This window comes from Lacerta agilis, chromosome Z (assembly GCF_009819535.1).
Source record: "Lacerta agilis isolate rLacAgi1 chromosome Z, rLacAgi1.pri, whole genome shotgun sequence".
Taxonomy (NCBI): Eukaryota; Metazoa; Chordata; class Lepidosauria; order Squamata; family Lacertidae; genus Lacerta; species Lacerta agilis.
In genome coordinates this window covers 14,487,734-14,512,317 of record NC_046331.1, presented here as the reverse complement: position 1 = coordinate 14,512,317, position 24,584 = coordinate 14,487,734, and the positions used below count along the sequence as shown (strand labels likewise).

Genomic DNA, 24,584 nt, shown 5'->3' with positions numbered 1-24,584 from the left:
TTATCATTCGAGGGGCGTGCAACTCCATCCAGGGTAGGCAGCTGACCAATTTCTTGACATGGGAGCTACTCACCTAAAGTGCCTCCGTCTTGCCAGAATACAAGCTCAGCTTGTTGTTCCTCGTCCATTCCACCACTGTGTTCAGGAAATGGCCCAGGGACCTCCTGATTCAGATATTATGGAAAATGAGAGTTGAGTGTTGTCAGCACACTGATTGGACCTCACTCCTAAACTCCTGAGAACTGCTTCCAACAGCTTCATGTAGATATTAACTAGCACAGGAGATAAGGTAATCCACTACAGCACTCCACACACAGCCAGGGGCTGAAGTACACTCTCCCAATGCTGCTTTCTGGACTCAATCCTGAAGGTAGGATTGGAACCACTGTAATACAGTGCCCCCATTTCCCATTCCCAGAGCTGGTCCAGGAGAATACAGTGGTTGATGGTGTCAAAAGTCAATGAAAGATCAAGAAGCAGGAGCAAAGGCATACTCCCCCTGTCCTGCTCTTTACAAAGGTCATCCATTCAGGGCAACCCAGATTGCCTCAGTCCTGACTGCCAGGCCTGAACCCACATTGGAATGGATCTAAATAATCTGTGTCCTCCAAAAATGCCTGGGGTGAAGCCAGATGCAAAATGCTTGCTTGGGGGCAGAGCCAAATGCCGACAGCACCCCCATGAGCCACACACTGGAATGTCCTGCAGGTAACAAGAGCAAATCTGTATCTGACTTCCTTGATGTAGGGACATAGGAAACTGCCTTGGGCAGGGTCCAAACCATCAGTTCCCCCGTTCACTATAGGTAACGTTGAGTGGCAGCAGCACTCCAGGGTTTTCTGGCAGGGGTTTTTCTCAGCCCTACCTGCAGGTGCTGGGAATTGAACCTGGGACCTTCTGCATGTGCAACATATGCTCTACAACTAAGCTACTGTATTTCACTTAAAGGTAAAAGTAAGACCCCTGCCCTCGTCATTCTGTATGGGTTGAATTGACTAAGAACCTTTGAAGCTGCCTTATCCCAAGTTAGATCCTTGGTCCATCTAGCTCAGTATTGTCCACCCAGACTGGCAGTGGCTACCCAAATTGTTGTTGTTGTTTAATTATTTCTATTGGGTTTTTATAATTTTACAAGCCAGAAAATTCAAAAATAGTAAGAGAAGTATAATAATAAGTAATTGATAAAAATTAAGGCTTTCCAGCCTATTTTCAGGTGTGTGTGTGTGTGTGGGGGGAATCTCTCCGAGCCCTACTTGCAGGTGCCAGGGATCCTTCTGCATGCTAAGTGTTTGCTCTGCTACTGAGCTTTGGCCCATTCCATGATAGAACTGGCTAGAGGAGCCAGTAATTGTTTTACAAGTGAAGAGTGTAAAGGCTGAGAGAGAAGCAAATAGTATGAGGCTCACCACTATAGAGACATGTAATAGTATAATGTTATATATATTATATAAACATTTACTATTTTATTTGTTAAGTTTTTTGGAGTCAAGAACTCCCTGTGAATCAGTCCTAAGTAATACCCTTCTTGCTCCTTCAGGTTTGTGGTGTCCTGCATCCCCAGCTGGTTTTGGGGCCCGGTGGTCACCCTGGAGGACTGCCTTGCTGCCTTCTTTGCTGCAGACGAGCTGAAAGGTGTGTAGGCCACGAAGGAGGCCAAGATGTTTGTTTCTTTTTTATTACATGTCTTGCCCTTTACCCCTAAGACTGTTAACAACTGAAAAACAAGAAAAAAATAAAAGCCATTAAAGGCAGTTCCTTGTATTTAAAAAAAAAGAAAAACAGTTCTGTAAAGTACATAAGAGTGCAAATGCAGCTCCCATATAGACTGAATGCATATTCTACTTAAAAGGCTTCTTGAAAAGAGGAAGGCCTTCTGCAGTTGTCGAAAACAGCAACAGTGATGGTGCCTCTAATGGGAGGGAATTCCAAAGAGTGGTGCCTCGGATGAACTCATTCAGAACCTTCTTCATCTTGCCTTTTCTTGGTCTCTAAGGACTAGCAAAGGGAGTTTCCTTGTGGGCCAGGCTGATCAGCTGATGAGCTGGATGAAGGGAATTCCTGGTCTAAAGTGGTGCTGGGTGGGTGGGTGGGTGGGTGAGGCAAGGGCAGAGGGAGATTTCAGGTTCAAATCCTGTTTGGATGTGAGGCTGTCTAAACAGGGTTATTTTATTTTATATCACTTACTAGTTGTCTAACACTGAGCAGTCTTGAGCTGACTAATAATCAAGCTTAAGGGTATGTGAAATTGTTTAAAATAGCCGTCAAAATTTAAAACCACAACTCCCATCAGCCTCAGCCAGCATGGCCAGCAGCCAGGGATTAGGGGAGTAGTTGTCCAACTTCATTTGGAGGGCACTGCATTTGGCTGTTCCTGAGGCAGGCAGTACCGGGCTAGATGGGCCAGTAGTCTTCCTATCTTCATATCTGAAAGGCTGTAGATCAGTGGTAGAGTATCTGCTTTCCATGCAGAAAGATCCCTGGTGATGGGAGTTGGTAAGAGGATATATTAATTATAGTTAATCCTGTACTAACAGACCCACATGTGTGGGTTAACGAACAAAGGAAAAAACGGCTGGTGCTTGTTTTTAAAACACAGGGCCAGCAAACAAGAGTATTAAATCCAATCATTAGGCAGATTAATGAAGCATAGGAATAGGCTATTAAACCTTCTTTCCTTCTGTTCAGCTGCATGTAACACCTGACCCCCATTTACCCCCTTTTCAGTGAAACAGATAATGGACTGCAAAGGAAGTTTAAAAAGCTTTACTAGGCCTCCAACATGCATCTTTCCTTATGCAAGAACAATAAAATAACTCAGCTAATGATAACTCAGCTAAGGAATTCTAAGGTCTCATATATATAAATCATACGTTCATAAATCTACAAGGCAAACACACACATAAGTATATAAGCCACATGTCTGAAATAGTACAGGAGAGCAATCCTGAAGCCATTTTGACTCTTCCAGTGACCTCAGATATTCTCTGCAATGAGGAAGGAAATGGGGGAAAGCCTCCGCATTGTATCTTTGTTCACAAATCCTGTCTTAAGGGTGTATTTGTGCATGAATAGGGTGAGCCTGTGACCTGGATTCAAGAACTAAGTATTTAGCATCTCAAAAGGAATAGCCAGGCTGGCCAGGTAAAGCAATCAAGTGACCATTATCAGTATCCTGCCAGATAGGATTTCTGTGGTAGACCGCCCCAGTGATGTATTTCCGCTGTAGACCGCCTCCTTCAGTCAGAGGCATAGCAAACCCAAGTGGTACCCAGTGTGGATTTTTTTTGTCACCCCCCACCCCTTCAAGTCACAGTGAGTGTTTTGCGTTCAAAATGCTCACTGTGACTTGAAGGGGTGTGGGCGGATGGTACCCCATGTCCAGGTGGACTGAGTAAAGCAAGCACAGCTAATGCTTTTGCAGTGCTGTGGTGAGTCCTAAGCCCAAAGCCCCTGGATTTGCTCTGGCTTGTGCTTGAAGCTCTAGGTGGAGGAGCCCCCTGAGAGGGCAGTGCCCTGGTGAAATGTGCCAGGCTGCTGGGTGGAGCCCTGGCTGGGCAGAGCTGTGCTTCTGTAGCTGTTCCCAGCAGGAAGGAAAACGCAAAGTGTGTGCTGTGTAAGCCAGCTGCTACACTGAGCAACTTATGAGTTGTGGGGTGGGCATGCTGAGAGTCACCCCCCTCCCCTGGAACCTGGGGCGGACCACTCCCCACCCCTCTAGCGACGTCTCTGCCTTCAGTGATGTATGCATGTTTTTTGGGGGGTGGTCTTGGGCTACAGGGTGGGCAATTTCAAGAGTCTATATAAGGGCTTGCGCACCATTGTTCTGGATTCCTCCCCCCTCCTGTGTGTGGGGAGGGGGGACCTTGTTGCAACAGCTTTAATAAAGATCAGTCTTACTAGCTGCTTTGCTTCTCAGTATTCTTTGGTTGGCTTCTGTTATTTTCTCCTACCGATAGAGAACCTACATGAGGACTCTATACAGGCTCTTGGATACCCCATAAGGGATAAAGCAGCAGTTGTTTTTTCTTACATTAGAAATGCAGCAAGGCAGCTTCAGAAATGTGCCTGAGGCTGGGAGCTAAGCTGAGGTATGTCCGCCTACATTGCACACAGAGACAGCAAGGAACAAGAAACAGGCTTTCCTTCCTCTCAGGAGAAGAGGGTGCCTGACTCACTGAGCCTGCTCTAGAAATTAGAACTCTGTGGACCTTAACCCCTTTATATACTAACAGAATCGTTAGCTTTGAGTGCAAATCTCCCACACCTGGTTCATTCCCACTCTGGAACCCTGGAGGGCTGTTACTAGTCAGCGTAGATAATACTCAGTTAGATGGACCAATGGCCAGAGTCAGCATAAGGCAGCTTCCTATATTCATATCTGCTTCCCTGCTCTGTGCAACAGATTGGATAAAGTGCTCCCCTCTACCCCCTTTCATTTTTCTTTCTGTAGGTGACAACATGTACAGTTGTGAACGATGTAAAAAGTAAGTCATTGGCTCCTTTTTTAGTGTTTTGAATACCACCCTAAAGTTTTACCTCTGCCTTTTATTTTATTTATTAAATTCCTGTACTGCCCTTCATCCGAAGATCACAAGGTGGTTCAAACCTAAAAATACAAACTCAGAACACAAAATACATAACAAAGCAAAAACAAAAACCAACCAATAACGCACCCCCCTCCCCCACATAAAAGGGCCATAGACTGTTAATCAGCCAAAGGCCTGGTTATAGAGGGTTGGTTCATATGGGGAGAGGCGCTCCTTGTTGGGATTTGCAGTTTTAAAAATATTCCAGTTACAGGTGGGTAGCCGTGTTGGTCTGCCATAGTCAAAACAAAATCGAAAATTCTTTCCAGTAGCACCTTAGAGACCAACTGAGTTTGTTCCTGGTATGAGCTTTCGTGTGCATGCACACTTCTTCAGATAAAAATATTCCAGATGGCCAATCCACTCTTCATCCCCCCCTCCCTTTTTCTTCCCCAGGTTGCGGAATGGAGTCAAGTACTGCAAAGTTCTCCGGCTCCCTGAGGTAAGCAGATAAAGCCATGCTGGTTTATATCCTGAGACAGCAAATATTAAAAATTTAGCTATCTCAAAACCCTGTGTCACAAAAAAGGAGGCAGAGAGTCCCAACCTCATGGCAGCAGATTGCATTCCATGTTTCCCATGTTTCCCATGAGTTTGGGGTGTTGGCAACTGTGAGAACAGGATGCTGAATTAGATGGCAGAGGGCCTTCTCGGTGGTGGCGCACGCCCTGTGGAATGCCCTCCCATCAGATGTCAAAGAAATAAACAACTATCAGACTTTTAGAAGGCATGTGAAGGCAGCCCTGTTTAGGGAAGCTTTTAATATTTGATGAATCATTGCATTTTAGTATCCTGCTGGAAGCCGCCCAGGGTGGCTGGGGAAACCCAGCCAGTCTGGGGGGGGGGTTGAGCTTGCCCATCTGCAAATCCCTTTCTGAACTCTGATGCCTTTTCTCCTAGATCTTGTGCATTCACCTGAAGCGTTTCCGACATGAGGTCATGTACTCCTTCAAAATCAACAGTCACGTCTCTTTCCCTTTGGAGGGGCTGGACCTCCGGCCTTTCTTGGCCAAGGAGAGCATCTCGCAGATCACCACCTATGACCTCCTCTCTGTGATTTGCCACCATGGCACAGCTGGCAGTGAGTTGTCTGCCCCTCCTCCCATTCTACTTTGCCTGGAGGGAGCTTGCAGCCTGGAATGACTTAAGTGTTGCGTGTGATGAGCACTTCTCGTAAATAAAGATTAGCCAGATAATTATGGAGTTAAACTGTGGAACTTGCTCCTTCAGAAGATAGTAATGGCCACCAACTTGGATGGTTTTAAAAGAGGACTAGACAAATTCATGGAGGATGGGGGCTATCAATGGCTGCTTGCCAATATGGCTATGCTCTGCCTCCACAGTTGGAGGCAGCAGTGCTTCTGAAAGCCAGTTGCTGGAAACTACAGTAGAGGAGAAGGCTCTTGGGCTCTGGTTCTGCTTGCAAGTTTCCTATTGGGGGATCTGTTTGGCCACTGTGAGAACAGGTTGCTGGACTAGATGGGTGATTGGTTTGATCTATCAGGGCTCTTCTTATGTTCTTAAAAGTGGCTGTGAGTTAATCCCCCTTTCTTTCCCCCCCAAAAATAATATTTATAAATTGAAAATGTGAAAATGAGCCATTTCAATCAGTACAAAACAATTTACAAAGCATAAAGCCAGGTCAAGGATCATTGCAAATAAATCACCTCCTATTGCATAATCAGCTGGAAGAACCGAACAGGCAGATAAATAAAGCCTTAACTTGTTGACAATTTCAAATTCATAAGCATCTTCCTAGCAGGTTCCAGGCTACCCTTCTCCCAAACCAAAAGTTATGACTGTAACCATAAACAAAAATTTGCTGCAGGTGTGGGGCAGCTATTTCCACTGACTCTTGTATCCTCAATAAAACAATGCTATGTAGCTACAGACTTACCCTGTATGCTTTTGATCCCTGGCCATTCCCCCCTTTTTGTGAGGGTTTCTAGTAAAACAATGTGCCACTATTTGGGGGGGGGGCGCGGGATATTTTCTATTTCATTTTATAATGTATATAAAGCAAAGATAAGTTATAACAACCCACCACTATTCCAACATGCAACTTCCAAATAAAAACCAGGCAAACCAAAGGCCTCCATTGCCTAGCAGACTTCTACCAAAATAACAAACTCATACTGACACAAGAGATACAAGACAAATACCCTGGCTAATCACCAACTACATGCCTTGTTAAACAATTCATAGACTCAGCAGTCACTAGGCCCTTGTCCACCTTTGAAAACCTCTGGACAGCAGAAGAACACAGCAAGGGGATGGTATCCACAATATACAAAATACTGCTCCAAAATCCCACAACCCCCCTTGATGCAATCAAAGAACAATGGGAGGACAACAATGAAATTAACCCCACCCAATGGACTAAAATGTGGTCTAAACCTCCCTTTGAATCCATCTCAGCCAAAAGAAAAGAACTCACTCTGAAACTTACCTTCAGGTAGTAATTAACACCATGATATACCCAGGAACCTCACCAAAATGCTGGAGAGGCTGTGCTTCTAGAGGCACATACTTCCACATGTGGTGAGAATGCCCCAAATCCAACCCTTTGGGACAGCAGTCATACAAAAAAATATGCAAAATAACCAAACAGGTATTAGAAGTCACTCCAGAACTGGCCTTATTGAACATTTTCCAAGATAATAATGCCCACTCACATTGTAAAAAGCTTATAACCCACCTACTCTCAGCAGCCAGAAGCATCATAGCCAGATAGTGGAGAGACCTGTCAGGAGTGAACATGGACCACTGGTACCAAATTGTATGGGAAATAGCTTCACTAGATAAGCAAACCAACAGACTGAAACTGACATGATCACATACACAGCCCAACAAGACAACAAGAACCCACCAACAGCATACAAATAAATATGACTTACTTGACTCAACAATCCCTCCCCCACTCACAATTGCAAACAAACCTCACTGCAGCCAACTACAGACAACCAACCACACCCTGGGCCCTCCCAATCCCTCTTACTACCAAGGAAATGTAATAAGTGAATAGAAAGAGAATCTACCCAGTTGATGCTGACACAAAACCCCACATATACACTATATAAAAGAATACAAGTTTCACCACCCCACATCTCCTCTCTCCTCTTCTTCTTCCCTGACCCTATACTGTATACAGTACAACACTAATGTCTCATATCAAATGTAACCGATCTGTAGCAAATACTTTACAACCTGAAAAAGACAATGCAAAGACTATTTGTAAATCAAGAAAATCTATATACCATATTTTCCGGTGTATAAGACGACTGGGCGTATAAGACGACCCCCAACTTTTCCAGTTAAAATATAGAGTTTAAGATATACTCGACTGCAGATTCTCCACCCGGCGTATAAGACGACTCCCCCCTTTTGAGAAGATTTTCCTGGATTAAAAAGTAGTCTTATACGCCAGAATATACAGTATATAAAATCCTTCAAGCTGCATGTTTGTTAGTTTTCGCCTTTCTCCGTAACCGCTTGACCGATTGGCTTCAAATTTGGACACAACATGCCTTGACCATATGGGAAGGATCTTGGGTACCTAGATTGTAAAAATATCACACCTTTCCCAGGTAAATCCGTGAATTTGTGAAAAATAGCGCCATCCAGTGGACGTTAAATAGCACAGCACAAAACACCCGTTGCTGATCCCTCCCCCCCCCACGTCACTGCCACCATCCAATCAACAGGCACGCTGCCCACAAAAGGCAGCCTGCACGCAAAGACGGAGTTTGGCCTTGGTGGCTTTTAGATGCCGCCTGCAGCAGCTATAGAGAGAAGCCGTGCCATTGCCACGCCGCCTGGAAACATCCTGCATGCCTTTTGGGAGGGTGGCTGGATCGGTAGGAAAGCTAAGCCGCCGGCTAACACTGATATAGCCTGCTGATAGAAGCAGCAGGTACACAGCGAAGCAACGGCACAGTCAGTGCGGCTGCAAACATCCCGTTCACCATTTCCGGGTTCGGGCGGCCAACCTGATACTGTACAAACAAATATACTGCCCTCCAATACACATCAACAACATCAAACCAAGACATACAAACAATTCAAAAAAAGGATTCAGAAAATGCAACAATACTAATAATGCGTTATATACACAAAAACAATAATGAGCAAGAAAAGAAAACCAAAACAACCTCAACTTCAACGCAAAGACCTATGGTAAGACATCAATTTTTCTTTTATACTACATCTTCCTTTCCCATTACACTAAATCAGCCACAGCAACGCATGGCCGGGTCAGCTAGTCTTTAATAAGAATTATTAAAAAACAAAACCCAAACAGATGAGAGTTAAAAGATGAAAAACGAAACTAAAATAGGCACACATGGGTTTACACATGCGTTAAAATAACAAAGTTCAAGTTATGAAACAAAAAAGTGAGAATAAAGATTGTCTTCACCTAAAGAATATTGCCATTATCTGATTTTCAAGTATAGTTCTAGACTTGCCAGTCTTCTTCTGAAGGTTGTCTTGAAAATGCTTTTGTTGTATATGTAATAACAGAATGCTAAATTATATGAAAAGTGTCTGGAGGTTCTAGTCTTTGTTGAAATCTCAAATTGTGCAAAAAAATAATAATCTATTACAGTTATATTCTAATCTAGAGTAAGTGATACATCTTACATCCAATGTAAGATTTGGTGCTGTTTTCACATGCCATAATTTTTTTGATACCAATATTCTAGGTCATTCACTTGGGACTATTTCCAATCTTGCTTTCTTAAAAGGTGGGCACTACATCGCATATTGCCAGAATGTAATCAATGGCCAATGGTACGAATTTGATGATCAGTATGTCACGGAGGTCCACGAAACAGTTGTGCAGAATGCAGAGGCCTATGTTTTGTTCTACAGGTAAGTAATTGGCTCTTGCTGGGGAAACTAGCATTTTTAGAAATGTCTGAAGAGCTTGAGGAGAGAGCGTTTCCCTGGGAGGAAGATTCAGATTTATTTATTTCTAGTCCTTAGACACTTACAAAACTAAGTTTAACAATGCAAAAGTAGGTAGTTTAACAATACCTGAAGGCAAAAGTTTAACAATACCTGAAGGCAGCCCTGTTTAGGGAAGTTTTTAATCTGTAACATTTTAATGTATTTTGATATTTGTTGGAAGCCGCCCAGAGTAAATAATAATAATAATAATAATAATAAATAGAACAAGGTAGCAGAAATAGAAATTAACTTGGATGCAAATGAACTGCAATGGAAACCAACTTAGAAATTTGAATTTCCTTGGTGAATTCCACTTTCCCCTTGAAGTGGAGTGGCAAAGAGGCATAGTACCTGTCCTGCATGCAGAAGGCTCCAGGTTCAGTCCCAACCTCACCAGGAAGGCTAGGGAACTCCCTTCCTGTCTGAAATCCTGAAGAGCTGCTTCCAGCCACTGTAGATAACCATGAGTTAGGTGGACCAATGGCCTGACTTGGTATAATGCAGCTTCCTGTTTAAATCAGCTATTTATTTAGAACCATGAGGACTAGAATCTTAACTTTATTTATAGGGGAAGGACCATAGTTCATTGGCAGAGCATCTACTTTGCATGCAGAAAGTCCCAGGTTCAATCCCAAAGGCCTCTCTTGTAGAACCGAGAAGAACTTCCTGTTTGAAAACCTGGAGAGCTGCTGCTGGTCATTGTAGACAATACTGAGCTAGATGAACCAACAGTCTGGCTCAGTTTCTAGGATCCAGCTTATTTCTACGATTGCCAGCTGTTTTTAATATAGTATTTTAATTGTTGCAAACCACCCTTGGACCCTAGTATGAAGGGCAGGTAATTAGTAGTAATAATTATGATGAGGCAGCATTGTAGGAAAGAACCCCCGTGATTTGCAATTAAACATGGAACAGCCCCATCATCTGCATGGTGGTGGCTCCTGCTGCTTCATACTGACACCTCCACCCTCTGTGTTTTCCTCATAATCTTCCTCCAGGAAGAGCAGCGAGGAGGCTGTGCGGGAACGGCAGAAAGTGGTCTCACTGGCGACTATGAAGGAACCTGGGCTGCTCCAGTTCTACATCTCTCGGGAGTGGCTCAACAAATTCAACACCTTTGCTGAGCCAGGCCCCATCACCAACCATACCTTCCTCTGCTCCCATGGAGGTAAAGGGGGAGGGAGGGAGGGCTTCCGCCGCCCCTGCAATCGAGGGAGAATTACTTGGTGCTTTGCTGAGATGCAGGGATCTGCTTGGCTTCTGCTTGTAGCTAGCCAGTTTTCCTCTCAGAAACAAAATAGAAAATTATTTCCAGTAGCACCTTAGAGACCAACTGAGTTTGTTCTTGGTATGAGCTTTCGTGTGCATGCACACTTCTTCAGATTCCTCTCAGAAGTTATGCGATTTAAACATCCGGTGGCAGACATGCACAGCCCGTGTGGTTTCTTGTGTCCTGCCGGTGTGTTAGCAACTACCCAGAAGGTACCCGGTACCTTGTTTTTAATTCCCTCTTCTCTGTTTCATTTACTCACAGGCATCCCTCCAAATAAATATCATTATATTGATGACCTGGTGGTGATTCTTCCCCAGAACGTCTGGGAGTATCTCTACAACAGGTAAGGGGAGTCAGTTTGGGGTTTGAGCTGTTTTGTTTCATTTTGTTTTAGTAAAATCAAGTACCTAGTCCCTAGGGTAAGTGGAGAGCGAGTTGAAAACTTAGTTGGGGCAAGAGCACAAGCACAACGCAGGCTTTCTATCCCTTCAAATTCCTTCTCAGTGCACATTTTTTCTGCGAAGCTTTTGGCATCTAGTTTCTATTTTTCTCCCTTTTGCCTTTGTCTCCCCTTCCTCCAATATAATTTCTCATATGTTGAACTGCTGATTGTAATCCAGCTAGGGCAGGTACCTAGTCTTTTCCCCTCTGGGAAGTGCCACTAGAAGGTGCAGCGTAAGAGAAATAAAGATCTGCAAAGCTATACTACACCTGCATAGTAGTTCTGTGGCTGGTGGCCTCAGAACTGATTGTCAGCAATGGGGAAACTCCCAGATGTTGCTGGACTATAGCTCCCATCAAACCTGATCATTGGCTATACTGGTTGGGGTTGATGGGAGTTGAAGTCCACCCACTTCTAGGGACTCAACACTGCTCTAGAGGGCACCAGGCTCCCCTGACCATTGGGTTGCGCTGGCTGGGGCTGGTAGGAGTCCAACAACTTCTGGAGATCCACACATTCCACCAAACCTGGTTGATACCAAAGGAATGTCTCCTTAGTTTTTTTTTTTAAAGCTGTCTGCATCCACAAATACTTGGAGTATATGGGCATGTGCTGCTGGTGTGCGTGGTCTTTCTCCCCCATTGCCTCTGTGGTTATGCTTCAGTCTCCTCTTCTGTTTAGGTTCGGTGGTGGCCCAGCTGTCAACCACCTCTACGTGTGTTCAGTGTGCCAAGTGGAGATCGAAGCCCTGGCCAAGAGGAGGAAGATCGAAATTGACACTTTCATCAAGGTACTCCCACAGCAGATAGGCCTGCTGGGGTGGGGAAGCATAGTGGCAGTACAAAGAAGTACCACTAGCTGTCAGTGTTATTCCGTCTTCTGCACCTTATGTGGGGCTTCCCTTATGCTTGATCTGGAAGCTGCCACATAAAACCCATTCTGCATTTGTAGCAACTAAATCCATTAGTGTGGCAGCACCTAAACTTTAGAACTCAACTGCCTATTGATATCAAGCATGTGCCTTCACTGTGCTCTTCTCTGCTAAAAACAAGCCTGCCCAGATATTTAGAAAGTTTATGTGAGTCTTAAACCTGCTTTTAGTCTATTGTTATTTTAATTTTTCCAATTATTGTTGTGAATTTTTCTTTGTGATAACTTTATTGTTTTATATTTTTTGTGAACTGCTTTGAGGGTTTTTTTGTAGTCAGGCAGTATATAAATTTTATTAAACAAACAAACAAACAAACAAACAAACAAACGAAACACTGCTCCAGCCCAGTTATGAATTCTGCTGACTTTCAGTGGACACAATCTCTTTTTATGTCATTCAGAATCAGCACATTAATTTGCTGCAAGCAACAGACTCCTTCCTCTGCCCAAAGATGTGTGTGATTTCTTTTTAAAAAAATATTTTTATTCAATTTCAACAAATAATAAAAAAGGATTACAACATACTTACATTAACAGAGTTAATATACCTTATCACAATTTATAACACAAATAAAAAATTAACTTTCCTGACCTTCCTCACATGTTACATGGCTTCCTCAAATCCCTCTTTGTTGAATTTCATTATATTACATCTTTAGCAGTTTTCCAACTTCATTATTAAACTTTAAAAATCCTCAAAATTAACCTTCTTTTTAACATCATCTATTTTTATTACCCTAATTTCCAATTTTACTTTTTTCATTTTAAACCTTAGCCTCAATTTCCTCCCAAAATCTTTCCAATTTTCAAATACCGGTATTACAATTTTAAAAAAGTATACTTTAAATTTACTCCAATCTTCCTCCACCGTCTCCTCCTTCTGTTCTCGGACCTGTCCAGTCATTTCGGCCAGTTCCATATTGTCCAACATCTTCATTTGCCATTCTTCTATCATTGGAATGTCCTGTGTTTTCCAGTTTTTGGCAAGCAATAATCTCACAGCTGTCGTAGCATACAGAAAGAATCTTCTATCTTTTTTGGGCAATTCTTCACCAATTATTCCAAGTAGAAAGGCTTCTGGTTTTTTGATAAATGTATTTTTAAAAACTTTTTTCAACTCATTATATATCTTTTCCCAGAAGTCTTTTACCTTTGGACAAGTCCACCACTTATGATAAAACGTTCCTTCTTTCTCTTTACATTTCCAACATCTATTATCATGTGTATGATACATTTTAGCTAATTTTACAGGTGTTAAGTACCATCTATACGTCATTTTCTTTTTTAAAAAAATAAATCATTTTTATTAAAATTTCCAAATTAACAATTCAATCAAATCATATTAAATATACCAAATTATACATATGCAAATCATATTATCCAAATATTCTGCCAAATTATAATTTATTTTTTGGTACTCCCCACGCTTCAAGTTTTGGAAGGCTCATCATCTTCTCAATTCCACTGCATGTCGTATTCTTTCCGATATTCTCCAGTTCTATCTGTTGTTATCCTTCATTCTTTCACAGCCTCTGAGTTGTTCCCACAAGTGATTTAAAATGAATAATATGTTTCTGTGTGGATTTTATATCAGTCTGATTCTCTTCCATCTCCTCACAATGGGTGTATCTACTGTATTTGCATCTTGCATTTTCATGCATTCAATAATTTCTTGGATCTTTTGCTTTTGACTAAGAATAAATGATCACTCTTTTATAGCAGTAATTCCCTCTCTGCCCTCTGCCCATCAGCTGAACAAGGCCTTCCAGGCCGAAGAGTCTCCTGGAGTCATCTATTGCATAAGCATGCAGTGGTTCCGCGAGTGGGAGGCATTCGTCAAAGGAAAGGACAACGGTAAAGTCTGGCGGGGAGGGGAGTTGGCAATGGAAAAGGAGGGATGGGGAGAGAACAGGGTTGTCACCAAGTGCCTTGGAAGGGACTCGGAAGGGGAGGGAGTTTCTCTCATTCAGTAGGGATGGCCAACTGGCATGGCGGCAAGCCCGTCTGTCCCTGGCCCAAGTATGGTGGTTCTGGCAAAGTCACAGTACGATAAAACTTTTATATGAATGTAAGGTGATGGAAATGGTTTCCCTTATTTTACCCTCACAGCAGAGAGTTTGGCAGACAGTGGGAGACTAGGCCCAAGGTCCTCCGTGAGCTTCATGGCGTGAGTGGGCACTTGAGTCCCGGTCTACCATATCCTAGCCTGGCAGTCTAACCTCTGTCTCTCTCTTTCAGCCTCAGCCTAACCTACTCCGCAGGGTTGTTGTGAGGATGAAATGGGGAGAGGGGGATAACTGTGTATACAACACCTTGAGCTACTTGGAGGAAAAGTGGGCTATAAATAAAGAAATGGAACTATGGCGAATTTAATTTTGAACAGTACTACCTGCTAACTGGGACGCGGGTGGCACTGTGGGTTAAACCACAGAGCCTAGGGCTTGCAGATCAGAAGGTCAGCGGTTCGAATACCCGTGACGGCGTGAGCTCCCGTTGTTCGGTCCCTGTTCCTGTCAACCTAGCAGTTCAAAAGCATGTCAAAGTGCAAGTAGATAAATAGGTACCACTCTGGCGGGAAGGTAAATGGCATTTCCATGCACAGCTCTGGTTTGCCAGAAGCGGCTTAGTCATGCTAGCCACATGACCTGGAAGTTGTACACTGGCTCCCTCAGCCAGTAAAGTGAGATGAGCGTCGCAACCCCAGAGTCGTCTGCGACTGGACCTAATGGTCAGGGGTCCCTTTACCTTTACCTGCTAACTAGTATTCCTTCTTTTCCCGTAGAACCGCCTGGACCAATCGACAACAGCAAGATTGCTGTGGCAAAAGGCGGTGGTCACATGCAAGTCAAGCAGGGTAAGGCTCCTCACAGCAGCTATTTCAGCCTTCACCCCTTCCATTCTTGTTTTCCATTCTGTTTGCCTCCCTCAAGAGACAGGATCTTAGTGAAGCTGAAGCAAAGGAGAAAATTCTGGGGCTTGGGAGAGGACTTTGAGTGGCTTTAGAAAGAGGACTAAACAAATTAATGGAGGGGTAAGGCTATCAGTGGCTGTTAGCCAGGGTGGATATGTTCAACCCTCCAGTATGTTCCTGGATACCAGTTACAGTGGTACCTCTGGTTGGTTACTTAATTCGTTCCGGAGGTCCGCTCTTAACCTGAAACTGTTCTTAACCTGAAGCACCACTTTAGCTAATGGGACCTCCCGCTGCCGCTGCGCCGCCAGAGCACAATTTCTGTTCTTATCCTGAAGCAAAGTTCTTAACCTGAAGTGTTATTTCTGGGTTAGTGGAGTATGTAACCTGAAGCGTATGTAACCCGAGGTACCACTGTACTGGGGAGCACATGTGGTAAGAGTGTTGCACTGAGGTCCTACATATGGGCTTCCCATTGGGGCATCTGGTTGACTTCTGTGAGAGTAGGATGCTGGACTAAATGGGCCACTTGTCTGATCCAGCAGTGAGGCTGGATGCAGGGTGCCTCTGAATGCTAGGTGCTGGGAACTACAAGTGGGCAGAGTTGGAGTTGCCGTCGGATCCTGTCTACAGGCTTCCCATGGGAGCATCTGGCTGGTCGCTGTGCTTCACTAGATGGGCCTTTGGCCTTAGCTAACAGCCAGGCTCTTCTTGTGTTCTTAGTCCCCTCTGGGCTTCTTTTCTGCAACTTGAAGCGTGGAAAGAGTAGCAGCCTACCTCGCAGGGTTCCTGTACAGCACTATGAACACTCTTTTGCAATGCTCTTAAGTTGTCTGTTAACAATAGCAGTAATTTCCCTCACTGTTTAATAATGCTTTTACTGCTTTGAGCAAAGCTGTGAGAATTTTTTGCTGTTGACAGAAGCCGTTTGGAGCTGCCCTCCCCACTTTTCTGTACCGCTACCTATGCTCTTTTGGCAGGAGCCGATTATGGGCAGATTTCTGAAGAGACGTGGACTTACTTAAGCACAATCTACAGTGGAGGCCCCGAGATTGCCATCCGGCAGAATGTGGCCCAGGTGCAGGAGGTGGAGAACATGCACGGGGAGCAGAAGATTGAGGCTGAGACCCGGGCGGCCTGAGAGACAACGGACCACGTGGGGAAGGTACACTGGAGAGGCACAGGGGCACCCAGAGCCCCTGAGGTTAGGCTCATCTGGATAGCTGCTTTACCTTCTGTCGCACCATTTCCCCATCTAGCCCATTACAGTCTACTCCAGGGATGGGGCAACTGTGCCCCCCCCCCATATCTGTTGAACTACAACTCCCATCAGCTCCAGCTAGCATGCTCCAGTGGTCAGTGGATGATGGGAGTTAAGAAGCTGCCTTCAGAGTGTTTCTGAATCCTGAAGAGTTTCTTTAAACAAACCCCTCTGTTGCAAAACCTTTCAACAGGTTTTTTTTTTTTTTAAAAAAAAACAGCATAGAAAGCTGCCTTATACTGAGTCAGACCATTGTTCTATCTAGCTCCTTATCGTCTACACTGACTGGCAGGGACTCTCCAGGGGTTTCAGGCAGGATCTCTTTCCCAGCCGTATTTGGAGATGCTGCTGGGGATTGAACCTGAGACCTTCTGCAAGCAAATCTGGTGCTCTGCCACTGAGCTGCACCCCTTCCCCCTCCAAAAAATAAATAAAGATTCTAGTCCCAATTGTTCAGCATGAAGTAATTAAGTGGGAAGATAGAAAGTTTCCTTTATATCGAGCCAGACCATTGGTCCATATAGCTCAGTATGATCTACAGTGATGGGCAGCGGCTCTCGGGAATTTCAGGCAGGGAGTCTAGGAAAGACTTACATGGAGAAGCTGGGAACTGAAACTGAGACCTGTGTACAAAGCAGGTGCTCTACCACAGAGCTATTGTATTTCACCTAAAAATAAAATAAATACCCTAGTCCTTATGGTTCTGTATGGGTTGAACTGAATAAGAACTTAGGAAGATTACTTATAACATGTCAGACCATTGGTCCATCTAGCTCAGTATAGCCTACACTGACTGGCAGTGGGTCTCCAGGGTTTCAGGCAGGGGAAATTCCTACCTCTACTTGGAGATGCCATTGGGGAATGAAACCGGGACCTTCGGGACACAAAACGGATGCTGTTCTGCAGAGCTACATTCTACGAGTTTTGTTGGGCTACCAAGTTCCCCATCCGTGATCCACTCTTCTGACTCGAGCTGCTCAGCCCTGCTACCTAAGACCCTTTTGTTCACCTCAGGTACCAGGGATTGAACCTGGGACCCTGAGCATGCAAAGTGTGTTCCCTACCATGGATCGATAGTCTCTACGCCCCCTCAACATACAGCACATCAAGCCATCTTGGTACAACACTGCCTGACCGTGCTTTTTTGCTTGCCTGCACAGAGGATAGAGAGAGGTGTGTGAGCATTTGTAGAAATTAGCCTACTGTGCAAAGGTAAAATTTGCACCCATTGCTCCACCCACTTTTAATAGAATCATAGAATTGTACTCTTGGAAAGTACCCAAGGGCCATCTAGTCCAGCCTTCTGCAATGCAGGAATCACAGCTGATGAATCCCAGACAGGTGACCATCCAACCTGTTTAAAAACATCCAACAGAGCCCACCACCTTCCAGGGTAGTCCATCCAGCGTCGAACAACTCTCACCTTCAAAAAGTTCTTCCTAATGTTTTGCCTCACTCATCTCTGGGAAGTGGCTGCCAGGAGGATGCCCAGAAGGAAACTTGGCCCCCAGGCTGAAAAAGGTTCCCCAGCTGTGTTCTAAAAAGAAGCACAGCTCTGATCTCTTTCCTATGCTCTTGACAGGTTGGGCTGGCCCTGACTTCCCCTTGGGGAGTGGACATCCTTGGGAGTGAGTCCAAACACTCTCTGCATTTCTTTGTTTCCCTTTGTTTCCCTTTCTCTCATGTTTTGGAACTGAAAAAGCATACAACGCAGCCGCCGCCACTGTCACCTTGTCCTGTTCACAGTGAGTAACACTTGTAGGAAGCGATGTTAATTTTGTGAGGAAAATAAATATAGATCACCTGCGTGGAGTAATTAATAAAAGGCTTGGCTGGGTCCCAAGATCCAAAGCACAGGACTTAATACATTCTTTAGCAAGAGAAACACCTCCCTGGGTTTAAAATCACAGAATCATGCAGCACAGTGAAGCATGAGGAACCTAAGTTTTTTGACGTTTTAAATACATAGCTGTCAACTTTTCCCTTTTTTTAAAAAAAAGGGGAATTCCCTTATTCCGAATAGGATTCCTCGCAAGAAAAGGGAAACGTTGACAGCTATGTTCAAATATCCTGTTTATAGCCGTGTACAGCACTTCCCCTTCTCTACCCCTCTTGCAATGGACAGAAAACAGCATTACTAAGTTTATTTAAAAATATATATATATTTATTAACTTTTTCAAAACATCAACAAAATACATACAACAAACAAATACACAACAATACAACTATTACAAGCAAACTACAATAAAAAACAAAAAATCATTCATTTAAACTGCTTCTTTCCTTAACATTGTGATTGACTTCCTCACGTCTGCCCTTCCTGCGTTCATTTTCTCTCATCTTTAGTAATTTCTTTACATTATACAAACCTTATTTTACAAAAAATCCTATCCCTTCCCCCCAACTATTATCTTAATTCATTATCTCCAAATTCCTTAACACTTAACATAATTCTAAATCTGCAGTCTAACTTATCTTCCAAGTTACATCTAAATTTCAACCTTACTATACTTTTTAAAATACAGTTTAAATTTCTTCCATTCTTCTCCCACTGCATCGTCCCTCTAGTCACGGAGTTTCCCGGTCATCTCAGCAAGTTCCATATAGTCCATCATTTTCATCTGCCATTCTTCAATCGTTGGTAATTCCTCTGTCTTCCAGTTTTTAGCTATCAAAATTCTGGCTGCTGTTGTGGCATGCATAAATACAGTTCTATCACATTTTGGGATTTCCTGGCCTAGGATGCCCAGCAAAAAGGCTTTTGGTTTCTTTTTAAATGTGTTTTTCAGCACCTTTTTCATTTCATTATAAATCTTTTCCCAGAAGTCTTTTACCTTTGGGCACATCCACCACATATGGAAAAAAGTTCCTTCTACCTGTTTTCATTTCCAGCATTTATTACTTCGTCCATGGTATATTTTTGCCAATTTAACTGGTATCAAATACCACCTATACATCATCTTCATTATATTCTCTCTAAGCATATTACACACTGAAAATTTTATACTAGTTTTCCACTTTCCCAATCTTCCAACATAATATTATGCCCCACATCCTTAGCCCATTCTATCATTGTTGATTTTACCATTTCATCTTTTGTATGCCACTCAAGCAATAAATTATACATTCTGGATAAATTTTTTGATCTTGGCTCTAATAATTCCGTCTCCAACTTAGATTTTTCTACTGAAAACCAATTTTTCTATCTGACTTAAATAATTCATTAATCTGATAATATTGTAACCAATCCGTTACATTTCCTTTCAATTGTTCATATGATTTAAATTTTAAATGTTCTCCTTCTTGTATCAAAATGTCACTATATTTTGGCCATTGTCTATCCATATTTGCTCTTTTATGGGCTTTTGCTTCTAGAGGTGATAGCCATCTGGGTGTTTTCCTTTCAAGTAAATCTTTATACTTCATCCATACCTTAAACAGAGCTTTTCTGATTATATGTGATTTGAAACCTTTATGGGCCTTGATCTTATCATACCAAAGATATGCATGCCAACCAAAAACATTATCATGTCTTTCCAAATCTAGTACATCTGTATTTTCTAGCAAAAACCAGTCTTTCAACCAACAAAAGGCAGCTGCTTCATAGTAAATCCTTAAATCTGGCAGCGAGAATCCACCTCTTTCCTTTGAGTCAGTTAATATTTTATATTTAATTCTTGGTTTCTTCCCCTGCCAGATAAATTTCGACAAATCCTTTTGCCACCTTTTAAAACAATCCATCTTATCAATAATTGGTAAAGTTTGAAATAAAAATAACATTTTTGGCAATACATTCATCTTTATCACTGAAATTCGACCTAGCATAGATAACTTCAAATTTGTCCAGATTTCTAAATCTTTTAATCTCATTCCATATTTTATCATAATTGTCTTTATATAGATTTAAATTTTTTACCGTCATAGTAACACCCAGGTATTTCACTTTCTTAGCAAAGCTTAGCCCTGTAGCTATTTGTAGTCTGTCTCTTTCTTCCAATGTCAGATTTTTTGCTAAAACTTTGGTTTTAGCTTTATTCAATTTGAAGCCTGCTACTTGCCCAAATTCTTATATAATCTCCAGTGCTTTTACAGCACTGTGTTCAGGGTCTTGTAATGTCAACACCAAGTCATTGGCAAAGGCTCCTCTTAGTTTGTACTCCTTCTCTCCCACTCTTATCCCTTTAATATCTTCCTCTTTTCTTATCATGTTCAGCAAGACCTCCAGGACTGCTATAAATAAAAGAGGAGATAACGGGCACCCTTGTCTGGTTCCTTTTTCAATTCTTATTTCCTCTGACACCACATTATTTACTATAATTTGGGCTCTTTGCTCAAAATAAATTGCATTTAGTCCATTCATAAAATTTTGACCTACCTCCATCTTAACAAAGTTTTCTTTCCAGCATTACTAAGTTTAAATGCTTACAAAACACCAAAGGTTAGATTCATGTGTCATTCCATGCAGCAGCAAGAAGAACACAGGGTGTTTACAAAATACAGAAATAGCTCAAAGCACACAGTCTGAGCTTGTAGCAAGCAAGCACAGGTATGTCCTATTTCTGTTCATTCTTTTTCACCATGTGAACTCACAAAAGGGGAAACTTAACTTACTTCCAGATGAGGGGTGTGACCTAGCTGAGTCTAGGAACAAAGTAGTATGATAATAACCCCTTCATGCATTAACCAGCCCTATGTTTTTCTAGTTATATTTGACTGCAATTCCCCACAAATTTGGTGCCTAGCCTAGCACCAATGAGGCCTCGCGGGTGTCTACTTGCAGCTTCACAGGCCAGAGTGTGCCCTGCAAGTCTTGCCTTTGCCCAGCTGAGAAAGAGGAGGACACCTTTGCCAGAGTTGCATTTGTCTGGTTTTTGCTTCCTTCCTGGTCCCTGACTGGATAGGTCTGCATTCTGCTTGGTGTGACCTCAGAGGAAGCTTGGAGAACTAGTTTTCCTGTTTTCTGCTGGCCTCCCCATTTCTGCTTTTCCCTTTGGTGATCCTTGTGGCCTTTCAACAGCCTTGACCTTTTAGCCCGCTCCTCGGGCACCAAGCATAGCCACGCACCCCTTCTTGTTAATTTGCCCGCCTCCCTCCTCTTGGATTTCTACCATTTCACTAGTTGATGTAGCAGTTCTGCTGGAGTCAGACACAGAAGAGGTTTGTGGGGTGGGTGACCTTTCGAAGTAATGTCAGGAGTTGCTCATGTTCTCTCTCAGCCAGAGGCATTAGAGTGACAAAAATCCCCCCTTCCCCCTGTTCTGGTGTGTATGGGGGGGCTTTGAAGTCACAAAGTGGATCCCATCATTGTGATTTATTTATTTATTTATTTGTAAGGATGCAAAACTCCACCTTGATTCAGGATGCCTGTCCCCCACCCCTTCCTTGAACACAACCCCATTCACATAAAGAACAAGTGCAGCTGATCAGCTTCTTCCCATCCCATTGACTGTGGCCTCCCTGAAAATGGGTGTGTGGAGGGAAGGAATTTTGAGGAAATGGGTACCCATGAATTAGCCCCTGATGACCCCATACTAAGCTTGTCACACCCACACAACAGCACGACCCACTCCTGATTGCATGTGCAGCCAGGAACACTGGAAGCATCCTCCTAGGGAGGTGGGAAAAACTTGATGTTTGGGTGCAGCTGCCTGTGAAACCAAGGAAGATGGATTATCCCACCTGACCCAGTAGCCCCACCCTCCTCTTTTTTTGGCTGTGGGAGAACAGGGGTGTGTGTCCGTCTTTCTGAAATGCCTCCTGCATCCAGACTGCTGGAGGACCAGCATTAGAACTGTGGTGACATATTGGACAGTTTCTCTGAGGGAAAACCATGTGGCCCAACATGTCTGGCACACTTGTGAAGATAGAGCCCCTACCCACCCCCAATTCTAGGAACTACTGCTGCATTTTTCTGCTCAGCAGCTGACCAGATACCTTTTTGAGGGAGGTCCGGTCCCATGTTGCTTTGCACAGTGTCTGTTTCTGTCCAGCCATATGAACCCTCAACATAGTTTTGTGTTGGTAATTGGTCTAGTGCAGTCTCACCTCCCCACACCTCTTTGCTTCTCTTGCCACTCCCAGGCTTTAATGGGGTTGCTCCAAACCAACCTTGTTTTGTTTTATGGGGATGGATAAGAGCTGATAACCGAGGGAGAAGCAGAGATGTGGCCTTCTGGAAGCACGAAATCCTCTGCTGCAAATAGCAACTACTTCCACCTCTTTTTAAAGAGAACTCTCTTGCAGACGTTTCTCCATCTTTTTGTTGCTGCTTTCCCTGTTGACCTGGATCTGTAAATGCCTAAAAGATCATCCTCCTAGGACCTAGGCATCTGAGGAGCGTGTGGGGAGATGTCTTGCTGTGGGGATGTCGTTCCTGCTCTTACCATGGAACGCCCTTTTCGAGGGCAGCCTGTTTGTGCTCTGTGGGTGGTGCCTTAAAAGAGACCGAGTACTTTATGGAGTGTCAAACTCTTGTGCTCAAATTCCTTCCTTTTGTGCTAAGACTGTTGAGCCAATAAAAAAACGCTTGCATTCAGAAGCTGTGTAAATATTGCTTTGCTTGTCCATGTGTTTATTCTCCATCATGGCACCCCTCCCCCCAAATGCTGAGGTTGGCCCCAGAAGGGACACTCTGGTTTTGCTTTATCCTCTGCCTGGACATCAGGCTGTGCTGAACATCAGGCTCTAATGGCCAAATGTACCTCACCCCAAGGCCTTGCCACCTGGACTTTGGGACCCGCTCCCCCAAGGCTAAACCCCTCACCAGCCTTTAAACAAACTTCTGAACTGCATCCTGCCTGACGAGGCAAGCAAACATTCACCTGGAAAGGGAGAGGAAAGAGTTTAAGTGGGGGCCCTTCCTATGTTTGCATGCCCAGTTGGCATCATTTCCTGTCATGGAATTTTGCTGCAAGCTGCCAGTTGCAAACCTAGCTAGCCTGGCTCCAGCTGAGTAGCCTGTTCTCAGTGGCCAACCAGATGCCCCAATGAAAAGCCTACAAGCAGGACCCAGGCACAAGAGTCCTCTCCCCTCCTGAGGTTTCCAGCAACTGGCATTCAGAAGAATGGCTGCCTTTGATCAGGGAGGCAGAGCCAAGCCGCCATAGCTAGTAGCCATGGCTAGCCTTATCTCCTGCATGAATTGGTCCAGTCCTCTTTTAAATCCATCCAAAATTGTCTCTTGCGGGGAAGTTCAGTTCAACTATAATGCAGTATGAAGGTGTTAATTCCTTTTGTCTGGCCTTCCTTCACCTTCCAGTATTCAGAGTGTGGTGTATCATCCCCTTTGATGGCTGAGACTTCCTGGTGGCCCTCAGTGCTTAACTAAAAACTACAGATTGGTGGCATTTCAGGACCAAGAGCCAAAAGTTGAAAGTGTTTTGTTTCCCCCAAATCACAGTTAACAAGTCCTGTGTTTGCTCTCAAATGGAAGCACTTTATTTGATAGAATTCTCTTATCAAGAAACAAATGGGTCAAACACCAGAACCTTTTTGTTGTCGGGTTTTTTTTTTACACACTTTTGGGGGTTATGAGACAACACACACACATACATTAAGATGCTGTTGAAACCTACGCAAAATAATCCAGTGCCTAAAAACTCACACAGAAATCATTTCTTTTTTAATAATAAAAAAGTGCTTGACATTATATGTTAAAATATAATTTGGCTTACTTTTTTAAAAAAATCTTTTTTTTTTTTGACACTTCAAGCATGAAGGGGCAGGGAGCGATGGAGTCAATATGCAGCAGGAAACTTTGAAAAATATTCAGCATTAAAACACAACTTTTCAGTAAATATGTTTCTTTTCTCTTTGTATATTTACAGATGTTAAGGGAGAATGTAAGAGAGAGATGGGAGAGCAGAGGGCGGAGAAGGCTGATTTGTTTTCTTAGAGGCAAGGATCATAACTTTTCCTCTTCAATAGGATCATGAGACAGTCACAAGTTTTTGCAAACTAGATGCTTTATTAATCTGCTTCAGGTTAAATTTGGAGGCTCTGCCTCAGAGCTCTGTACGTGCTCCCGAGTGCCTTTTGAACTCCTTAAGTGTTTGTGGAGCACCAATACACTCATTTCATCTTAGCAAGGTGTCTCAATCCTTTTCTGTGCAAAGCTGTTCTGGCTACTGAAGCCCATATTCTTTGGGGTTTCCAGGAGCCCAGGGCCATTCTGGATCTGGGAGACATCTAAGGCCTGCATGTCTCTGGACATTTTTAATTTTAAATTTTG

At 43.4% G+C, this 24,584-nt stretch overlaps 1 protein-coding gene across 4 annotated transcripts in view; it reads left to right on the top strand.

The window, feature by feature from the left end:
* Nucleotides 1-24,570, top strand: part of USP20 (ubiquitin specific peptidase 20) — a 42,505-nt gene extending 17,935 nt beyond the window's left edge. For 2 of the 4 annotated variants that reach the window (XM_033138308.1, XM_033138305.1), the window contains exons 14-24: nucleotides 1,538-1,632; nucleotides 4,451-4,484; nucleotides 4,983-5,028; nucleotides 5,487-5,667; nucleotides 9,332-9,458; nucleotides 10,535-10,704; nucleotides 11,071-11,152; nucleotides 11,933-12,041; nucleotides 13,933-14,035; nucleotides 14,964-15,035; nucleotides 16,073-16,555. In XM_033138308.1, the coding sequence (XP_032994199.1) occupies nucleotides 1,538-1,632; nucleotides 4,451-4,484; nucleotides 4,983-5,028; nucleotides 5,487-5,667; nucleotides 9,332-9,458; nucleotides 10,535-10,704; nucleotides 11,071-11,152; nucleotides 11,933-12,041; nucleotides 13,933-14,035; nucleotides 14,964-15,035; nucleotides 16,073-16,233 (1,180 nt within the window). In that variant the 3' untranslated portion in view covers nucleotides 16,234-16,555. Of the gene's footprint in view, nucleotides 1-1,537; nucleotides 1,633-4,450; nucleotides 4,485-4,982; nucleotides 5,029-5,486; nucleotides 5,668-9,331; nucleotides 9,459-10,534; nucleotides 10,705-11,070; nucleotides 11,153-11,932; nucleotides 12,042-13,932; nucleotides 14,036-14,963; nucleotides 15,036-16,072; nucleotides 16,556-18,055; nucleotides 18,312-24,180 lie in introns of those variants that run through there. The other 2 variants (XM_033138306.1, XM_033138307.1) reach the window with 2 other exon arrangements.
* Nucleotides 24,571-24,584: the final 14 nt, after the last annotated feature.